At 39.5% G+C, this 15558-nt stretch overlaps 1 protein-coding gene and 1 long non-coding RNA gene across 5 annotated transcripts in view; one reads left to right on the top strand and one right to left on the bottom strand.

Moving 5' to 3' along the window:
* Nucleotides 1-15558, top strand: part of Glut4EF (Glucose transporter 4 enhancer factor) — an 84353-nt gene that overhangs the window by 31284 nt on the left and 37511 nt on the right. For all 3 annotated transcript variants that reach the window (XM_046612883.2, XM_046612886.2, XM_046612885.2), the window contains exon 3: nt 14977-15191. In XM_046612883.2, coding sequence (XP_046468839.1) covers nt 14977-15191 — 215 coding nt within the window. The remainder of the gene's footprint in view (nt 1-14976; nt 15192-15558) is intronic.
* LOC124212629 (uncharacterized) lies at nt 12589-14395 on the bottom strand. Of its 2 annotated transcripts, none has more exons than XR_006881702.2 (3): nt 13173-14395; nt 13007-13100; nt 12589-12914 (listed from the first exon to the last, which is right to left on the bottom strand). It is a non-coding gene; the product is annotated as an uncharacterized lncRNA (long non-coding RNA). The 2 variants fall into 2 exon arrangements; XR_006881701.2 differs by having other exon boundaries at nt 13007-13887; nt 13995-14395.

Raw genomic sequence — 15558 nt, 5'->3', positions numbered from 1 at the left:
CATTTCTTTTCGCATTGTTTTGTATCAGTATAAAAGGTGAAATAATTTGACATGTATGTTGTATCGTGTTTCTGAAAAATTTCTCTTCAAAATCAATTTCACCTATTTCATAATTTTTAAATGTTCTGTTATACAGAATCGTTAAAACGGCTCAGAATTATGTCAAACGATTGAACATTGATTATTTATGTATGAAAAATCGTCGCACAGCAAAAACCGATCTAACTTTAGAGAATCCTTCGATGAGTTTTAAAAAAGATGGTATTGAAAAATTGTCTGAATAGTCATACCACAAAAAGCCTTGCATAAAAAAAAAATGGAAAAGTTAAAATTGGTCATTTAGAAACGCTAATATTACCTGAATATAAATTTCAACCAGATTAGATATCTCATTACAAACAGTCGAGATCCGTGATCTCAAACCTCTTGTAGTCAGTCAGTCACTCAGTTAGTCAGTCTGAGGTTCCTTTAAAGCTGTCGACTTCTTTGACCTGGTCCTTTTAACCGTCTATAAAGTAGTCTAGACGCATGTCTGCGCCCTAGCTAAACCCGCCCCCCTCTTTCCTCCCCGCCCCGTCTCGTCGTCTAGTTCCATTTTATTTATGAAGGTCCTTTCACACGAAATCTTATCATACCCATGTTCAAGGTAAAGGACGTTCCACCGTTCAGGCACAGAATAATTATCGTTTTTATTAACCCGCAGGATCAATGACGTCTCGGAAATTTCAACCGAAAAACCTGAAACTCTCAATTTTATATATTATTGCATGCTGTAAACGTGCAGGCTAACATCTAAAAATTTTACATTTTAGTGAAAAGTTCAATTTTTGTGGCCGAGCCGTAGAATCGTTGCTAGATCACACGTTATAGATCTATATGCTGAACATATTCATATACCTATATTCCACATTTTCATTCCGATGTTGTATCAGTTCTTTTCCAGCAAAACGGAACAGCTGAGTCTTCGCCAGTTTTTACGATCCAACGACTTTCTCTTTACCTAATCCTGATCAGCTGACGTTGTTATGGTTTCACCGGTTGTATAGGGTGTTCCATGTTAAGTAGAATTGTCAGATATCTCAGGAGCAATAATTGGGGTCACGGGGAAATTCTTTAGTCGAAAGTTTGAGAGCTTTGAGAGAGACATCAAATGGTACTGTTCACAATCTCTTCAGTGATTTCGGTAAGGAGAGATCGAGGTTACCATAGAATTCCTTTATCGGAAACCCATAGATTTTAGTAATCAATGTCATAGATGGTCTTCCAATGAATCCAAACAAAAAATAGATTCTTTGACCAATTTCTAAAATTCAGGAGTCACGGCACGTTTAAGGTCGCTGAATTGCGAACAGCCGTATTTCTTCGGTTTTAACCGTTTTGGAAAATACGTCCTTGCTTGTTCATTAATAGTGATGAAATTGTGAAATCAAATTCGGCAAACTGAATTATTTGATCAAATAACTACTGTAAGAATTTTTTTTCTTTGATTTATTACGGGTTTGTTGAGTTCTCAAATCTAGAGATCCTATAACCTACCTATGATGGAAAAATTGCTTTCAATTTTGCATATCTCCGTCATAAATTCGGTCGCCTAATAATTTGTTGTGAAATTTGAATCTTTCCATAATTTTTAACACACCGTTAGTTTGTCAACAAATTTTGTCTTCTGAAAATATGTTTGATTTGCTAATAAAGGCTTTCAACATCACTTTCACCGTGAGAAACAGTGTTAAGAATTTGATTTTGTCAACTTTTTTCTCTTATCTGTAGGTCGATAACATAGTATGAAACCCGTCATAACTGAAAGGATCATGATTCAATTCTTATGTACTAAAATATTAATTTCTTCTGTCGTAACGGATGTTATGGACTGAACTACCTTAAATCAGATCTCATAACGCCCTATTGCGTAGGATCCGTTACATCGTTGGCTGGCGAAGGGCCAACTGGTACTACAGAATGGCTTGCCGGAAATACCTCTCTACAGTGTTTTCATATATGATCTGCACAATCACGAATGCAGCCAAGGCCAGCACAGGGCGTTTCGTTAACGCTACACGTGTCGAGGCATACGTATAGGCACATTCTTGCCGGCAAGAGGATGTTTTACTATGGCCAATTCAAGTCACTATGTCGCTAAAACAGATTCTCAAACATGCTGCTAGATCGCACTTTATATTTGATAATATTTCGTCAAGAGTCTGGGAATCTAAGGACCTGGATTGAATTGAAGGAATTTCGAGTTACTTGGTTAGTCGAAACGCATCAGTGAAATTCAAATGACTTTGAGTAACTGCACTTGAATTCAACTGATTTTAATTTACTTAATAAGTGAGTTCGTGAACGGGATGGTATCGAGTGGCTTCAAGTTTCTTCGTGAAGTCAGAAGACATCATTTCAATTCAAACAATTTCTAGTGAGTTTATGTGACTTGAAAAAACTTGGGTTACATTTAAGCAATTCCATGGAGTCAGAAGACTAATTGAATTCAAATAACTCCAAGTCACTTGACGAGATCAAAATGGAAACCTTGATCAAATACAAATTGGGGTTCGTGATATTGCGGCATTGCAGACGGCGAGAACACGAAACGCGTTCGGAAAAGGGAAAGGGCTTCGCGGAAGTATAGGTATTGCGTCAGATCCATTAACTGGTGGTCCTTGGTTCGAGAGTGAGATCAATCATCCTTAAGCGAAGGTATGAATATGATGGTAAGACCACAGGTCAAGTTCAGCAGCTATAATCGAAAAATGTACTGCTTTCAGCCATAAAGAAGCTCGCTTATGAAATTTTGAAGAATACTCTGATTGCCAGAAATCAATCATTCGATGTAGAATAACCGACCTTCGAGAATATTCCTTAGCTCTTTTTACCCATTTTTTACTTAGCATATTAGCGTGAGTAAACTCTAATCGCTGACATATAAATATGTTAACAGCGCGCGTACCGAAATGAATTTCTCTCTGCATTATGCGCCCATCATCGTTTCCTATACCAGAGAATGCAAATTGAACTTGCGTGACGTAATCATAGGCCAGAACTTACCTTGAGGTGCAAGGTTAGACGGTGACCGCGACAGCTAAACTCATGCATATATATATATGTAGGTATACAATTTGCGTACGCTTATACAAGGAAATGTACGAAGCCTTAGATTGATTTTGACACGTTCAAGGTCACTGATGGCATCTGTTTCCCATGTCGAGCAAGTGGTAGCAGACTACACCAGTGACCTTGAATGTGTCAATATTAATCTAAGGGTCTGTACATGTATAAACCGGTTATTTGGGTTCTAATTTCCATGTCGGGTCTGAAAATTAGTCTCTTTTACACCGCACTGGTCATACGTCTCTTAAATTATACCTTATGGACGTTTTCGTTTATCGACTCTGTGCTCGGTGAACTCATATTATTCGATTTTTTGTAAGTTTCTCTTAAAAAAACGTGATAGCAAGATACGGCAGGTAATTTTATTATCACCGAAATCCTTGATAATGCAGTATCGGGTCACATTGGACGATTAGCTGATACCTTTAGTTTGTAAATTCAACAAATGTCATGGCAATTTCTTGGCGTGTGGCTTAATTCGAATGAAATGAATTGTGTGTTTTATTTACAGTCCATTTATGGTCGAAGCCAATCGATTAGTCGTGTCCAAGTATCGTGAAGCTGCAATATATAGACAAATTCACACACAAATATATCTAAGTCAAGAGTTTTTGGTGCCGCCACAGTGACTCGGTATGGAAAATAGTGAATTCAAAACAGAAAAACCTTTGTGTTCCACATTTAATCCATCCCAACCGATTTCCAAGGCATTCCGGGCTGCTGCTCATCTTCTTTTTATCTTTTCTAGCCCCTCTTTAGAAACTCTCTTCCAAGATCACTGTAAATAACGTAGTATCACGATAACGTTGACTTATATAACATAATGTTCCTTCCTTCCCTTGCACGTGTTTACAAATTTCACAGATGTCATTAGCTTTCTAAAGTCCACTTGACGCTGCTCACAGTCGGTATATACATACATATGTGTTTCAGTAAACTAGATCATCGTTCATTGTCATCTAAGTACCGAGCGTATCAAGTATCAAAATAACATTGCTCTACACATTTTTGTGGCTGATATTATTTGGCATTAATGATTCGACGACGCACACCTGCAGAAAACTTTCGATAAAACCTAATGAAATGTTGATATTAGTTTGTTTACAACTATTCTTTTTAAACTTACCGTGTGGGGGTGACAACGAGAGAAAGAAATAACGAGATAGAAGGCGAACTAGGTCGTACAAATAAAATCATCGTCTGGTGGCACGCGCACACTTAAAGTTCACTGCACCTCATAACCTGGTTCTATACATCGTATCTAAATACTTTCGTCTTCATCAAATTACGCTATTGGTGCGATTCGTCATCCAGTGCTGCCTGCACTTCGATTTCTTTGTGAGATTCTCTACTGGAAAGTCAAGAGCTCTCGATTCAAATTTATTCCTTTGTCATGTTCATTATACTACTTCAAGTCAATTGTCAACTTTATTTCCACTCAAGTTCAGTTTTCGAACCTCAGATAAAATTGTATTGCATTTACGAAGGTGTTATGTAGTTTAGCGAATATTTGAATAATTTTGTGTTAATTTGGAGCTTTTTCGTTAACTTCGGGAACGTGACTAACGTATTTCCTCAACATCCAGATAGCAAGTAAGGTTCTACCGCAAATTTCGGAACGCAATTTGGGATCTTCGACTGTTTCGTCGAAAGACGTGAGGCTTGGACATTATGTTCGTAGGTAACCGACCATCATGAATATGCTTGCGATTCTCTCGTGGACGTCCCCATCGCTCGACCTTGTGGCCTACGTAAAAGATGACGAAGACGCGCTGCCGTCTAGAATCCAAACTATTGCGTAGCCTAGAACTTTTAGTACCTCTAATAATAACCTACCCATCCGCGCTCTGATTCGCACGAACAATAGACGACAGCAGTGACAAACCTGGGTTGTAGGGTAGGTAGCCAGGCAAAACTGATTTCGATGCACAACAGTTAATCGTCGTAATCACTTACCTCTTTGGAACATCCATCCACGCCTCTAACGACGACGACCTCTTACTTTCATGCAGCTTGTTCTTTCATCGTCCCAATGGTTAAACGTTGAAAGCCAACCTGAACTGCTCAATTTTTATTCCATCCGAAATTCATCATAACTTTTCGTCACTTTCAAGCCCAAGAACATTGAGGTGGTCAAAGTAGTCAAACTGTGTTTCCGTACAACAATCAAATGCGGTTTTGGATTTTTCTCCGTGAAGGCTACCTCAACTTTACACCTAGAATTTATTGAGGTCAGTCTAATATCGATTCGAGTGAATTCTTCGTATGTTTTATGGAGGATGTATGTTTTACATGGGAAATCGTTTCTATCCACGTTCTTCTGGTTCATGTACACATACACCTCTATTCTCTTCTTAATTTGGAAGAGATGTCTCGTTGTACTAGTCTTCATCTCAATAAATTGGGTCACCCAAATCTGAGCTCCCATAATTTGGTGAAAAAAAATACTGGATCACTTACCGAGAAGGCATTGGAGAAGCAGTATTATGCTGTGTTCGAACAGTCATCATTAATTGGTCTATGACATTCGGAAGCGAAGTTATCGACTGTTTTGCATGGCAAAATATAGTTTTAGTGCAACATTTTACCCTATCTCAATTTCAACGCATCGTAGCTCCGTTAAAAACGTTCTCAAGAATTTCAAATAATTCGCCACTTTGTTCGTCGTTAACCTTGTCGAAGGCCACCTCTTGTGCTATGATTACTCATAATTACTCTAATTTTCGATTTACTCAATATTTCGAAAACTATCCTATCCAGGAAATCTTAAAGCATGCTGCGAATTGTTTGAATTTTCTTGACAGAAATGCAGTGCGCTAAAGTTGAGTTATGGGCAAAAATTGCGTTGATACTACATTTCCAAAGGAAAACCAGCCGAGATGACGCTGCTTCCAAATTACGTAAAAGAATGAACGAGAATTGCTTGGACGTAGAAAACTCCAACGTTTTTTAACGCCAACGTCGTTATAAATGCTGTAGCATTTCTTTCCTCCTTAAGTTACCGGCCTTCAAATCCAGGTCCCCAATTAATTGGGACAAACAGTTGCGGTGATTCTTCTTCAGCACTTGAAATAAATGCCAATACTGAATGAAAATTTACATTCGCTTCTCTCTCCGCGCAGTCTCATCGTCATCACAATGGAATTACGATCGACAGCGTTTTTCGAATAACCTAATTAGAAACTCCAGTATTTGGAAAGCATCGAGGGGTTAATTCTGGCCTGCCCGTCGCATCCTCCGCTTCTGCGGCATCGGAGAGCCTCGGATACCGTACAAATATATTATATCGAGAATTCACGTTGGGTCGGGTTGCGTAATGTAACTTGGTCGATTCGCGGCAAGCCGCGCTGGGTCCGCTGGCTCACAGAGAATTAGGTCAATCAATACGAACTCGGTGGGTATATGGGTCAGGTGCATCACGCTATGTAAAACCCAAGTCTGCGCACAATGCATACCGGTCGTCTGTACATTGTTTTATCTCTGCCGCCCTTATCGGTTCTCTATCACAACTCGATTGATCCGATTCTAGCACTTACTCTTTCATTAATTGTAAGTGGAAGATTTTGTATCTGCGTTACATGCACTTAAATAACAAAAAAAAATCGAATTTACACACGGAGAGGAGAAATAGAACAGATTTTACTGAAAACTGCAAGAAAAGAGGAACACATCAGGATTTTTGGTTAAAAATATCCATGTCAACTATATTTCTTACTATATACGTAACAGATTTTACTCTGCACACAGTGATTTTTACTGATTATACAGTAAATTCTGCACGTTACGCAGTATATTTTATCAAAAAACCTGATGTGTCACTTTTTTCCTGCAGTTTTGAGTAAAATCTGCTCTTTTATTATCTTCGTGCAGGGTGTGCAATTTATATGAATTACCTGATACGGTGTTGTGAATTTTTTATCAGATAGTTGCACTAATGCCCAATAAAATCTTACAGTTCCAGAATTTTAAAAAAAATTATTACTCTTACAATAAAATAGACACTGAGCATAAAGCGGAAACACGTGTATTTTGATACGAGGAAATCCAACCTGGTACGGGCTGGGCTTGGAGTTGAGATAAAAATCTGAAAAAATTAGGGAATTGGTTTTGAATTATTTGGACCCGAATTTGGAAAAAATTCGCCCGAGCCCTAAATAAGGATCACTCTAATATATTATAGCTATGAAAGTCGCCTGTTTCATAAATGAGCTGAAGATAAAGGTTAGGTACTTTGCTGCACGGAACAGTTTACTTATCTTTACAACAGCACAAATCATTTCAGTTTCTAATTTTTTATCTTCTTTTTCTCTTTGCAAAAAATCGGAAGTAATTGTTCAATTTTACCAATCGACAACGGCCGAATCTTGGATATAATGTCAGATTCTTCTGCAATATATTGTACATCGGACCGATCGAAATTGGCGACCTGTACAGGGTAAGTCACCTCGTGTATCGAGAATGGGAGGAGTTTAGATCGCGCCAAGTTCGCCCCTTCGACCAAACAGAGAAGCTGTGGGATTCCTCCAACTCAATACCACTCTGCATGCTTGCCTTCACTTTTAATACGTATACGACGCTAAGAATCGTCTGTGCGACTTCGAGTCAACTAGGCACCTCCTATTTTTAACACATCAACCGACTCACCCTGTATAGATTAGCTTTAAAGGGATGTGAGACGTTCCTATCTTACCGATAGGTTCAATCAATCGTATTCCATAAAATAATACACTACATACTTTCTTCTCATCTTGATTGTTGAAGTCTCCTAAAGCTTCTGTGATTGTCGATCAGAAAAGTTTGGGATATCGACGACAGAGGGCAAAATATACCGGATCCTGCAGCTGTAAACAATAGCGTGCGATAACCATAACCTCAAAGCGAGTGATAATGGGATGCAAATGTACTTATAGTACTTCCATCAATTTTCAGAACTTGACGAAGATAAACCCCATAATTTTCATAGTTTCAAGAGCTAGGTTTTATTTCTGACTAGTAAAAAAATATACAAAAAAATACGATTTGCCGACTTGGAGGAAAAGTATCACGCCACCGGATCATGGATTATAAAGGGAAAACTCTTGGAGTGTTTCTCCATATCCAAAATACCGAGCTTCTGATTTGTAGTTTCGCTCGATTCACTAAAGATAAGGCTGTCGAAAATATGTATCTAGTTACTCAATTATTACGCTCTTGAAAAATATGTCCGTTTACACTTGAATTTACGAGGACAATGAAATCCATAATTGGACCGAGAAATCGATTCCAGAAGTTTGAGTAGAATCCATTATTCGGAGGCTTGGGACTTTCCTTGCGAGTCGGTAAAACAGGAAAGCCCCCCCCCCCCAACCTTTATCGATCCGATCAGCGTACCTAATCTCGAAACTCTGGGGAACGGCGGGGGCGATGTCGGGGGCGGTCGGGGGCGGTCGGGGGAGGGGGGCACGCCAAGATCGCGGCGTCTTCGAAGGACGCGTCATTGATCGAATAACTTCGTTTTATCTGTGTTACGCCGTGTAGGGTGCACTGTGCAACCCTGTTCTATGTCCGTGGGGGTGTCGTGCCTGGCGGGGTTGGCGCGCGAATTTGGGTCGCTCGATACAGCGCGACTCGACTGCCATCGGATAAATAGGTCAGGTATGCTACAACCATGGATGTGGTGGAAGGCTGCCACCCCCCCGCTGCGCTACTTGTTGAAGAGCTAGCTCATGCCTGCCGGAGGGTTGCTGCAGGATTGCCACAGGGTCAGGAGGAGGAATAAAACCGGGAAACCGGGTCACGCTCGTTTGCCGAATCGACGGCAAGCGAGCTCCTAATTGCACGAGAAAAGTGTAAAGGTTTTGTTTCAGTGAGGTTGAAGTTGGCAGTTTCGAAGCGTAAACAAGTCGTTGAAAGAAATTCGAACATCACTGTATTTTTTTTTTTTTTTTCTTTTTGGGAAATTCAGATTAATTCATTCTCAGAGAAACTGATTCCTCCTAAATTAATATGTGTTATTCGTACGTTATTACGGTTTGATTGATTTCAAACAGTTCTTGCAAGCATCGAAATAAACAATTCTCTTGAAAATTTATTATTGCGAAGTACAACCTCATTCGTTTCATCCGCCTCGTTAGAAGACTAACTGGAATTTCATCAAGTTCAATTGTTGAGCTATTTCGTTATTGAAGAGAACAGTCGTGTGACCTTTAGAAGTAGCAATTTCCGAAAAATATTTCACTTTATTATCGGACAATCGCACTCAGGTGTCCCCCCCTCCCAGCAATCCGATGTATACTTACTATCGACCCAATTAATTAGACCACTTGCACTGAAGAAAAATATCGTAGAAATTGTCCGCAATCTTCATTCAAGATTAAGATGACCTATTGAAATTTCATTATAACCATAAAAATGGTTGAAACGACGAATCAAAGTTGTAGACCTGCATATTTCAAACTTATCCGCCCCGAGTTATAGGAACGAGAGTGCAATCTGCACAATTTTTTTTTTTTCATACCGTTTTGTCGATAAATGAAAATCTTCCAGGTAACTGGAATAGAGAACAATCGATACTTGTATCTACCGTGAATCAGTCTCAAGCTTGTCCAAATTAATCAAGGGGATGGGTGTGGCTTGCGGCAAATTCGAATTGAGGATGAATCGACTGGACTGTCTGAATCAAAAGTTGGGTAAAGAACAAAAACAAATCATTTAAAAATTCTCCAGCAACGTAATTTGTGCCAATAACGACAGATATGAATGAAATATCATTCCTAGTATTATATGTTATAAAAATTGGTCTGAGCAAATTTGACTAACGCAAGTTTAAGTTATCAACTTATAAGATCTCAATTTGAGAACAGGTTTTATGATTAGAACGTTCAAAATGATTAAACTGTGATGCTTTTGATCATATTCGAATATTTTGGGTTCATTTTTCTCACTGACCAGATGCCTGTAAATTATCTGAAAAGCATGCAAGAAATCTTGACGAATATCTGTTGTACTATTATGTACTCTACTCACGAATTGTTTGTTCAGGTGCTTTCTGTGGTGAACAAAATCATAAGCTCAGAAATAAAGCCGGATTGAAAATACCAGAGTTCAATCATTTTGAACGATCTAATTAATGATCCTTTCTCATATTGTTCACATGTTAGCTTGTATTATTCGAATTTGTTTAGAATTACTTCTTTCACGTAGGATGAATGTCGTTTCTTTCGTGTTCGACGTCATCGACGGGAATAAAATTGCCGAAAATTTGATTCAAAACAATTTTCAACCTTTTTCTAACTTTTGATTCGGACGGTCCGGCCGATTCATCGTTGTTAATCAGCGTCCGGCTCTTACCAAAGGTCCGAGTCGTCCTCCTCGCCTTCACCGGGAAGTAACCAGAAACTAGGCCGCTCGATGACGACGTGGGGTGACGGCTGGCCGGGGCGAACCCGGTAAATAGGTCAGATCGGCACCGGCGTCCCGGACAACCAGAGGGATAATCGAAACTGGGTCATGCCCTGGGTGGAGAAGAAGTAGGTCGAGACTTTGGCGCTCGATTCGCCGCCCTAAGGACGCCATCTTTGACCCCAAGGCAGCGTGACACGGTTCCGAAACTGGGGCCAGTAGTGCAACAGCCTTGTATTACCCGATTGTTAAAATTCGAATCGATCAGCCTCAATCCAGCCAAATCAACTCACCGATCTGCGTCTTAATCGGTTGAGAAGTTCCCGATTCGTTGTCTGAAAAAAATCTGTTTCATGCATCCGGATTTGAGTAAAAAAAAGAAAACTGATCGCTCGGATTTACCGCAATCGAGAGAGTGTTGCGCACAGTGGCGTGCGTGCGTGTTGAAATTTATCGAGGAATAAAATTATACTTTCGAAATACTTTTAACACAGCTACGTCGTACACAGCTTTCCTGCACACGAATTTATTCGGGGAGGGGCAGGGGGGAGGGGGAGGGGGGGGGGGCGGCAAACCAGCTCTTTCTCTCTCCTCTTTACAACATTTCACGTCACTTTTATCCCGTTACAAACTGGAAAGAGAGAATCCTCTGGAAATTGCCATTCATCCACTTGTATTCAACTGCGTATACAAATCTTTTTCTTATTTTTTTGCTTCATCTTATTCCTTTATATATTCTCATGTACGTTCTGCGATCTGTCGTTTTCAATCATGCAGATAGTATCTTTTTTTTTGGGGGGGGGGCAATTCAACCGCGATTTATAACTGTATTTGTAATCAATGTAATATAATCGACGCTTCCGGATCGGAGTGTAAAAATTATGATTTTTTTTTTCTTTCGACAGCGGCAAGTCTTGGGTTTTCGGTTAATAACGGATCATTATGAATCTCCGTCTTAGTGACCGAGTATGTTTGGCCAGCCGAACGGATGATGCTATTCCATAAGTTATTATAAATTGAATGAATATTTTAACGGTTGTTTTGGTTCTGCGAGTTTCGGATCGTTCTAGGTATGTGTATTGTACAGTATAGATACAGAGTTACACCTGCAGCGGATTTCAATATCGTATATGAAATTCCCCTCGATGTTGAGCTTCGTAATTACGTTTCTCACGCTTTTTTTTTTTTTTTTTGGGCTTCCAAAGAGTCAACATAATATATAACGTACACTTCAAAATATACGTAATATTATTACATTAGAAATAAAAATAAATTTCAGTAACGCAGATTTCAAAATGAATCAATTTTTTTCAATGCAAACTCAATTTGTTGAGATTTTCGAGGTCAATAAATCATTGAAAGTAAATTGAACTTGAAAGTTATATTACACACTGTTAAAAACCAAGATTTTTTTTTTATGTCATACTACAATGGTTTTCGTTGTACAGAGTGTCGATTATATAGTTGAGAAATATTCAGCTATAGATTTCTATTTCTTGGACTTGCACATTACAGTAAATTTTGAGGTATGATCATTTTTCATCTGCAGTTAATGGGAAAATCTCGTACATCATGTTTATTATTATCGTGAATTTTTACTCTGCTACAGAGCATTAAGCGCAACGAGAATCGCCGAAGCGCCGCACCAAAGCCTTTCCATTCCCGTAATGTCTTCATGTGTAAGCTGTCTTAATTCCTGTGAAGTGTAAAAAATTTCTAACCCGATGCGATTTAATATATCTATCAGAATTGTAGTAGTGCCTTAAAACATAGTTTTAAAAAAATTTACCTTAGCAATGCCGTGCTATCACAAAAAGTGAATAAATAACGAACACGAAAAAAAATATCGTCCGGAGCAGGCACCACATTTGTAGTCAAAGTTGGACAGAATACAATTAGCTGTATTCTATGCCATAGCAATTTCAGTATATAATGTAAGTAACCACAATTGTAGTATCTATATTACTGCAGTTTTTTAGTATGCTACTACAATTGTGCTAGCATAAACTACAATTGACAGCAGTTACGTAGCCCCGCCATCGATATCTTTTTTTCTTAACAAAAGCAATGAAAACACTTGACTAGTCAATTTGTATTTCTTTATTGTTACTTATTTTTATTCATTGAACAGCTAGTTTACTGCAGCTACGTGATTCTTATTGCTTGCGTTTCGTTAATCAGCCACAACTTTCACTTGGCACTGGATTTTATTTATCTCTGTATACCCATACCATAGTAGTTATTGCAGGATCGCAGGTACAAAACTTTAGCATTCTGCGTGATAAGATCAGTTGAACAGGTGCAGGATATTAATACAGATATTGTACCAATTCACCCTCACAAGGAATCTTCGTAGGTAGACATCGACTAATTGTCGAGATTCTAGCGTGAACCAGATCCGATAGTGAGTCGTTGCGAAACAGTATCTAAGTTTACAACAGCGAAGAAGACACGTACAGTGGCTAGGAAGTAAAAATGAAACTGTTGATCTGGATAACTATCGTAGGTTTATGTTTACCTGTAATGCAAGTTGATCGTTGTATTATGGTTACAGGCCTGAGCATTACACGAACACCGACGTACGGTGAGTGCTGCCTTTCACTCGCGATCACCTGGCGCAAAACACCGTGTATTATAATATCATATTCGCAATAGCGGTAAAACCTGTATCAACTTGTAATGACCTTGATCGATTCTCCCGCGTTCGCAAAACAACCGGTGATGATAAACTTGTCCGTCATCGTCGTAAAAAGAGATCTTTTTTACCCGGTGAATATTCTCAGTCGAAATCGTAAAAACGACTTATACATAGATTCGCGCTAGTCAAAATTTCATTCTTGAAATACCCGCCGTTGAAACTCTGACGAATCCGATGCCTAGAATTTTTTTGTCCAGAAACTTTTCGTCTAACTGGGTATCGCATTTAATTATCAATATGGTTTTTCATAATAGATTTCACTGTTTATTGACGCAATGTCATAAAACGAAAGTGCAACAGCTCGTACAATGTCCTCCGTGCTATGATAATGAGAAAATTGACGACCTTAAGCGATCAGCTGATTAGCTGATGCGACGCCATATTGCCCCAACCTCGCCCACATCAAGAATCGCTAATGCTGCGCTCCGTAGCATCTAAAAGCCCACTTTCCCCGGCATATGTGTGCGTATAAAGGAAGATCAGCAGCGTAGGACGTCGTTTAGTGCGTATACCTACACCAGCATCAGCCTCGTTACCCGAGGAAATTCCTGACCTCTTTTCTCAACGGCTTCTTCGTCATGATTCCTTGTTATTCTTAGATACCGACATTTCCGCTTCTTCTTCTTCGAATTTTTCCTTAGCAATCCCTTTCTGAAAGCTGGTAAATCCCCACGACGCTGTATATTGCGAAGTAAATAACCCTACGCGAACAAATAGGGAAAATAAATAGACGAGGAAAGATGGATAGAAAAGAAATCATGCTGGTATATAATTCGTTCGGACCACCTGCACCATGCAAAGCACTTACAGACTGTATGCGAGTCTTTTGCACGGTGCGGTTTGACCAGCGGGTAGGGTGCCCGCCCAGATGTCCGGTAAAACGGGTATATTTTCGTCACCGCTAACTGCACGAGTGGCAAAAGTCCCGATGAGAAGTCAAGCGCGGATTTGCGGCTGGCTCACAGCCGCGTTTTCTTCAGTCCAGGTGTAGCAGAGCACCAACAGCAGCAAATCACGATTATGCGGCGGTGGTAAAGTGTTGCGAAATTCTTCGTGGTCGAACGGTCAGCTAGTCGACGCTTACACGGGAGTCCTTATAATCTATCCTTGTCGGAAAATTAGCCGATAAGCGATCTCGCTGCACGTTGAGACGGCGCGTGGAAAAATGTGGAAATATGGTACACCACAGGCACCAACTTGCTTTCCCCTTGTTAGACGCAATTGATACTGTATTCATAATTGCACTACTTCGCAATTTTTATACGTGATGAATAATCATGTACGTACGCTACAGGCATTGTATAAATAATTAACGTGAGACGCCATCTAGTGGCAGGAAATATTTATCACTTGCACACAGTGGTATCTAATTTTTTAACCATTTCATTTCCTTATTATTTTTTTTTTTTTTCGGTGCGGTTAAACTGCAGGAATATGACGTCACTATGGGCGATTTACCGATCGTTTTAGCCTTGGTCTTAACTAAATTACACGAATATAAAGGGACAGAAAATTTTGCGCAAACTGGTAAATAACACCTGGTTGGTATCTGCGTCTGTTTTGGATCACAATACTGCTTATAATTAGTATCGGTTCGATTGATCTCAACTAGTCGAATTAGGGTGATACCTCAAAGTGCTAAACAAGTACCCAAGGTGGATTAGATGACATTGGTATAATCCCTAGGGCATGAAAAGATGATTGTTAACTGACTCGTTACGCAGGCTTAATTCTTTTCATTATTTACTCGAAGATAACGACGCATCATTTCCTCTTCTTGTGTGTTATAGGTCGCGGAAGAGAAGGCCGAGCTCCGGCAATGACTCTGAGAGATCCTACGGAGGCGGTGAGAGGCCGTTACACGGATGTGGACGCGAAGGATGCCGGACAAACGAGAGGGGCGATTGCATGGACGAGTGTACCGCAGCCCTTGTTCTTATGTCGCTTTCTTGTTCACCTCACAGCCCTCACAACCCTCTGCCGTTACACTGCCAGCACAACTACGGTCGGTACACATTCATGTCGCTAATTATTTATCTCATATCCTTTGCCTCGTCCTTTATTGAAAGTGGTTACGAGAAAAATGAACCTCGATAATATTACCGAGTGTTCCATTTTTAAGAGTAATGCTAATTTCTGATAATGGTGGTTTATACTTTTATTTCTCCGAACGGTAAAATCATTCGAAGCTTGTCTGGTCGCTATTAAAAGATCGGGAAATTGATGGATAGATAAAAAAAATTTTAAAAAATGTGTGACTGAGCTGTATATTAACTTGCGTGCAGTAACCTCAGAATTAATGAAAACCAGCTCCTCGTTTATATCGATTGTACAAACTTTTCTTAACCATCTTAGAGGTGTAATCATCAATT

The sequence above is a fragment of the Neodiprion pinetum genome, chromosome 2 (genome assembly GCF_021155775.2).
Source record: "Neodiprion pinetum isolate iyNeoPine1 chromosome 2, iyNeoPine1.2, whole genome shotgun sequence".
Taxonomy (NCBI): Eukaryota; Metazoa; Arthropoda; class Insecta; order Hymenoptera; family Diprionidae; genus Neodiprion; species Neodiprion pinetum.
Note: the sequence above shows the minus strand (reverse complement) of the source record. Positions and strands in the feature narration are given on the sequence as shown.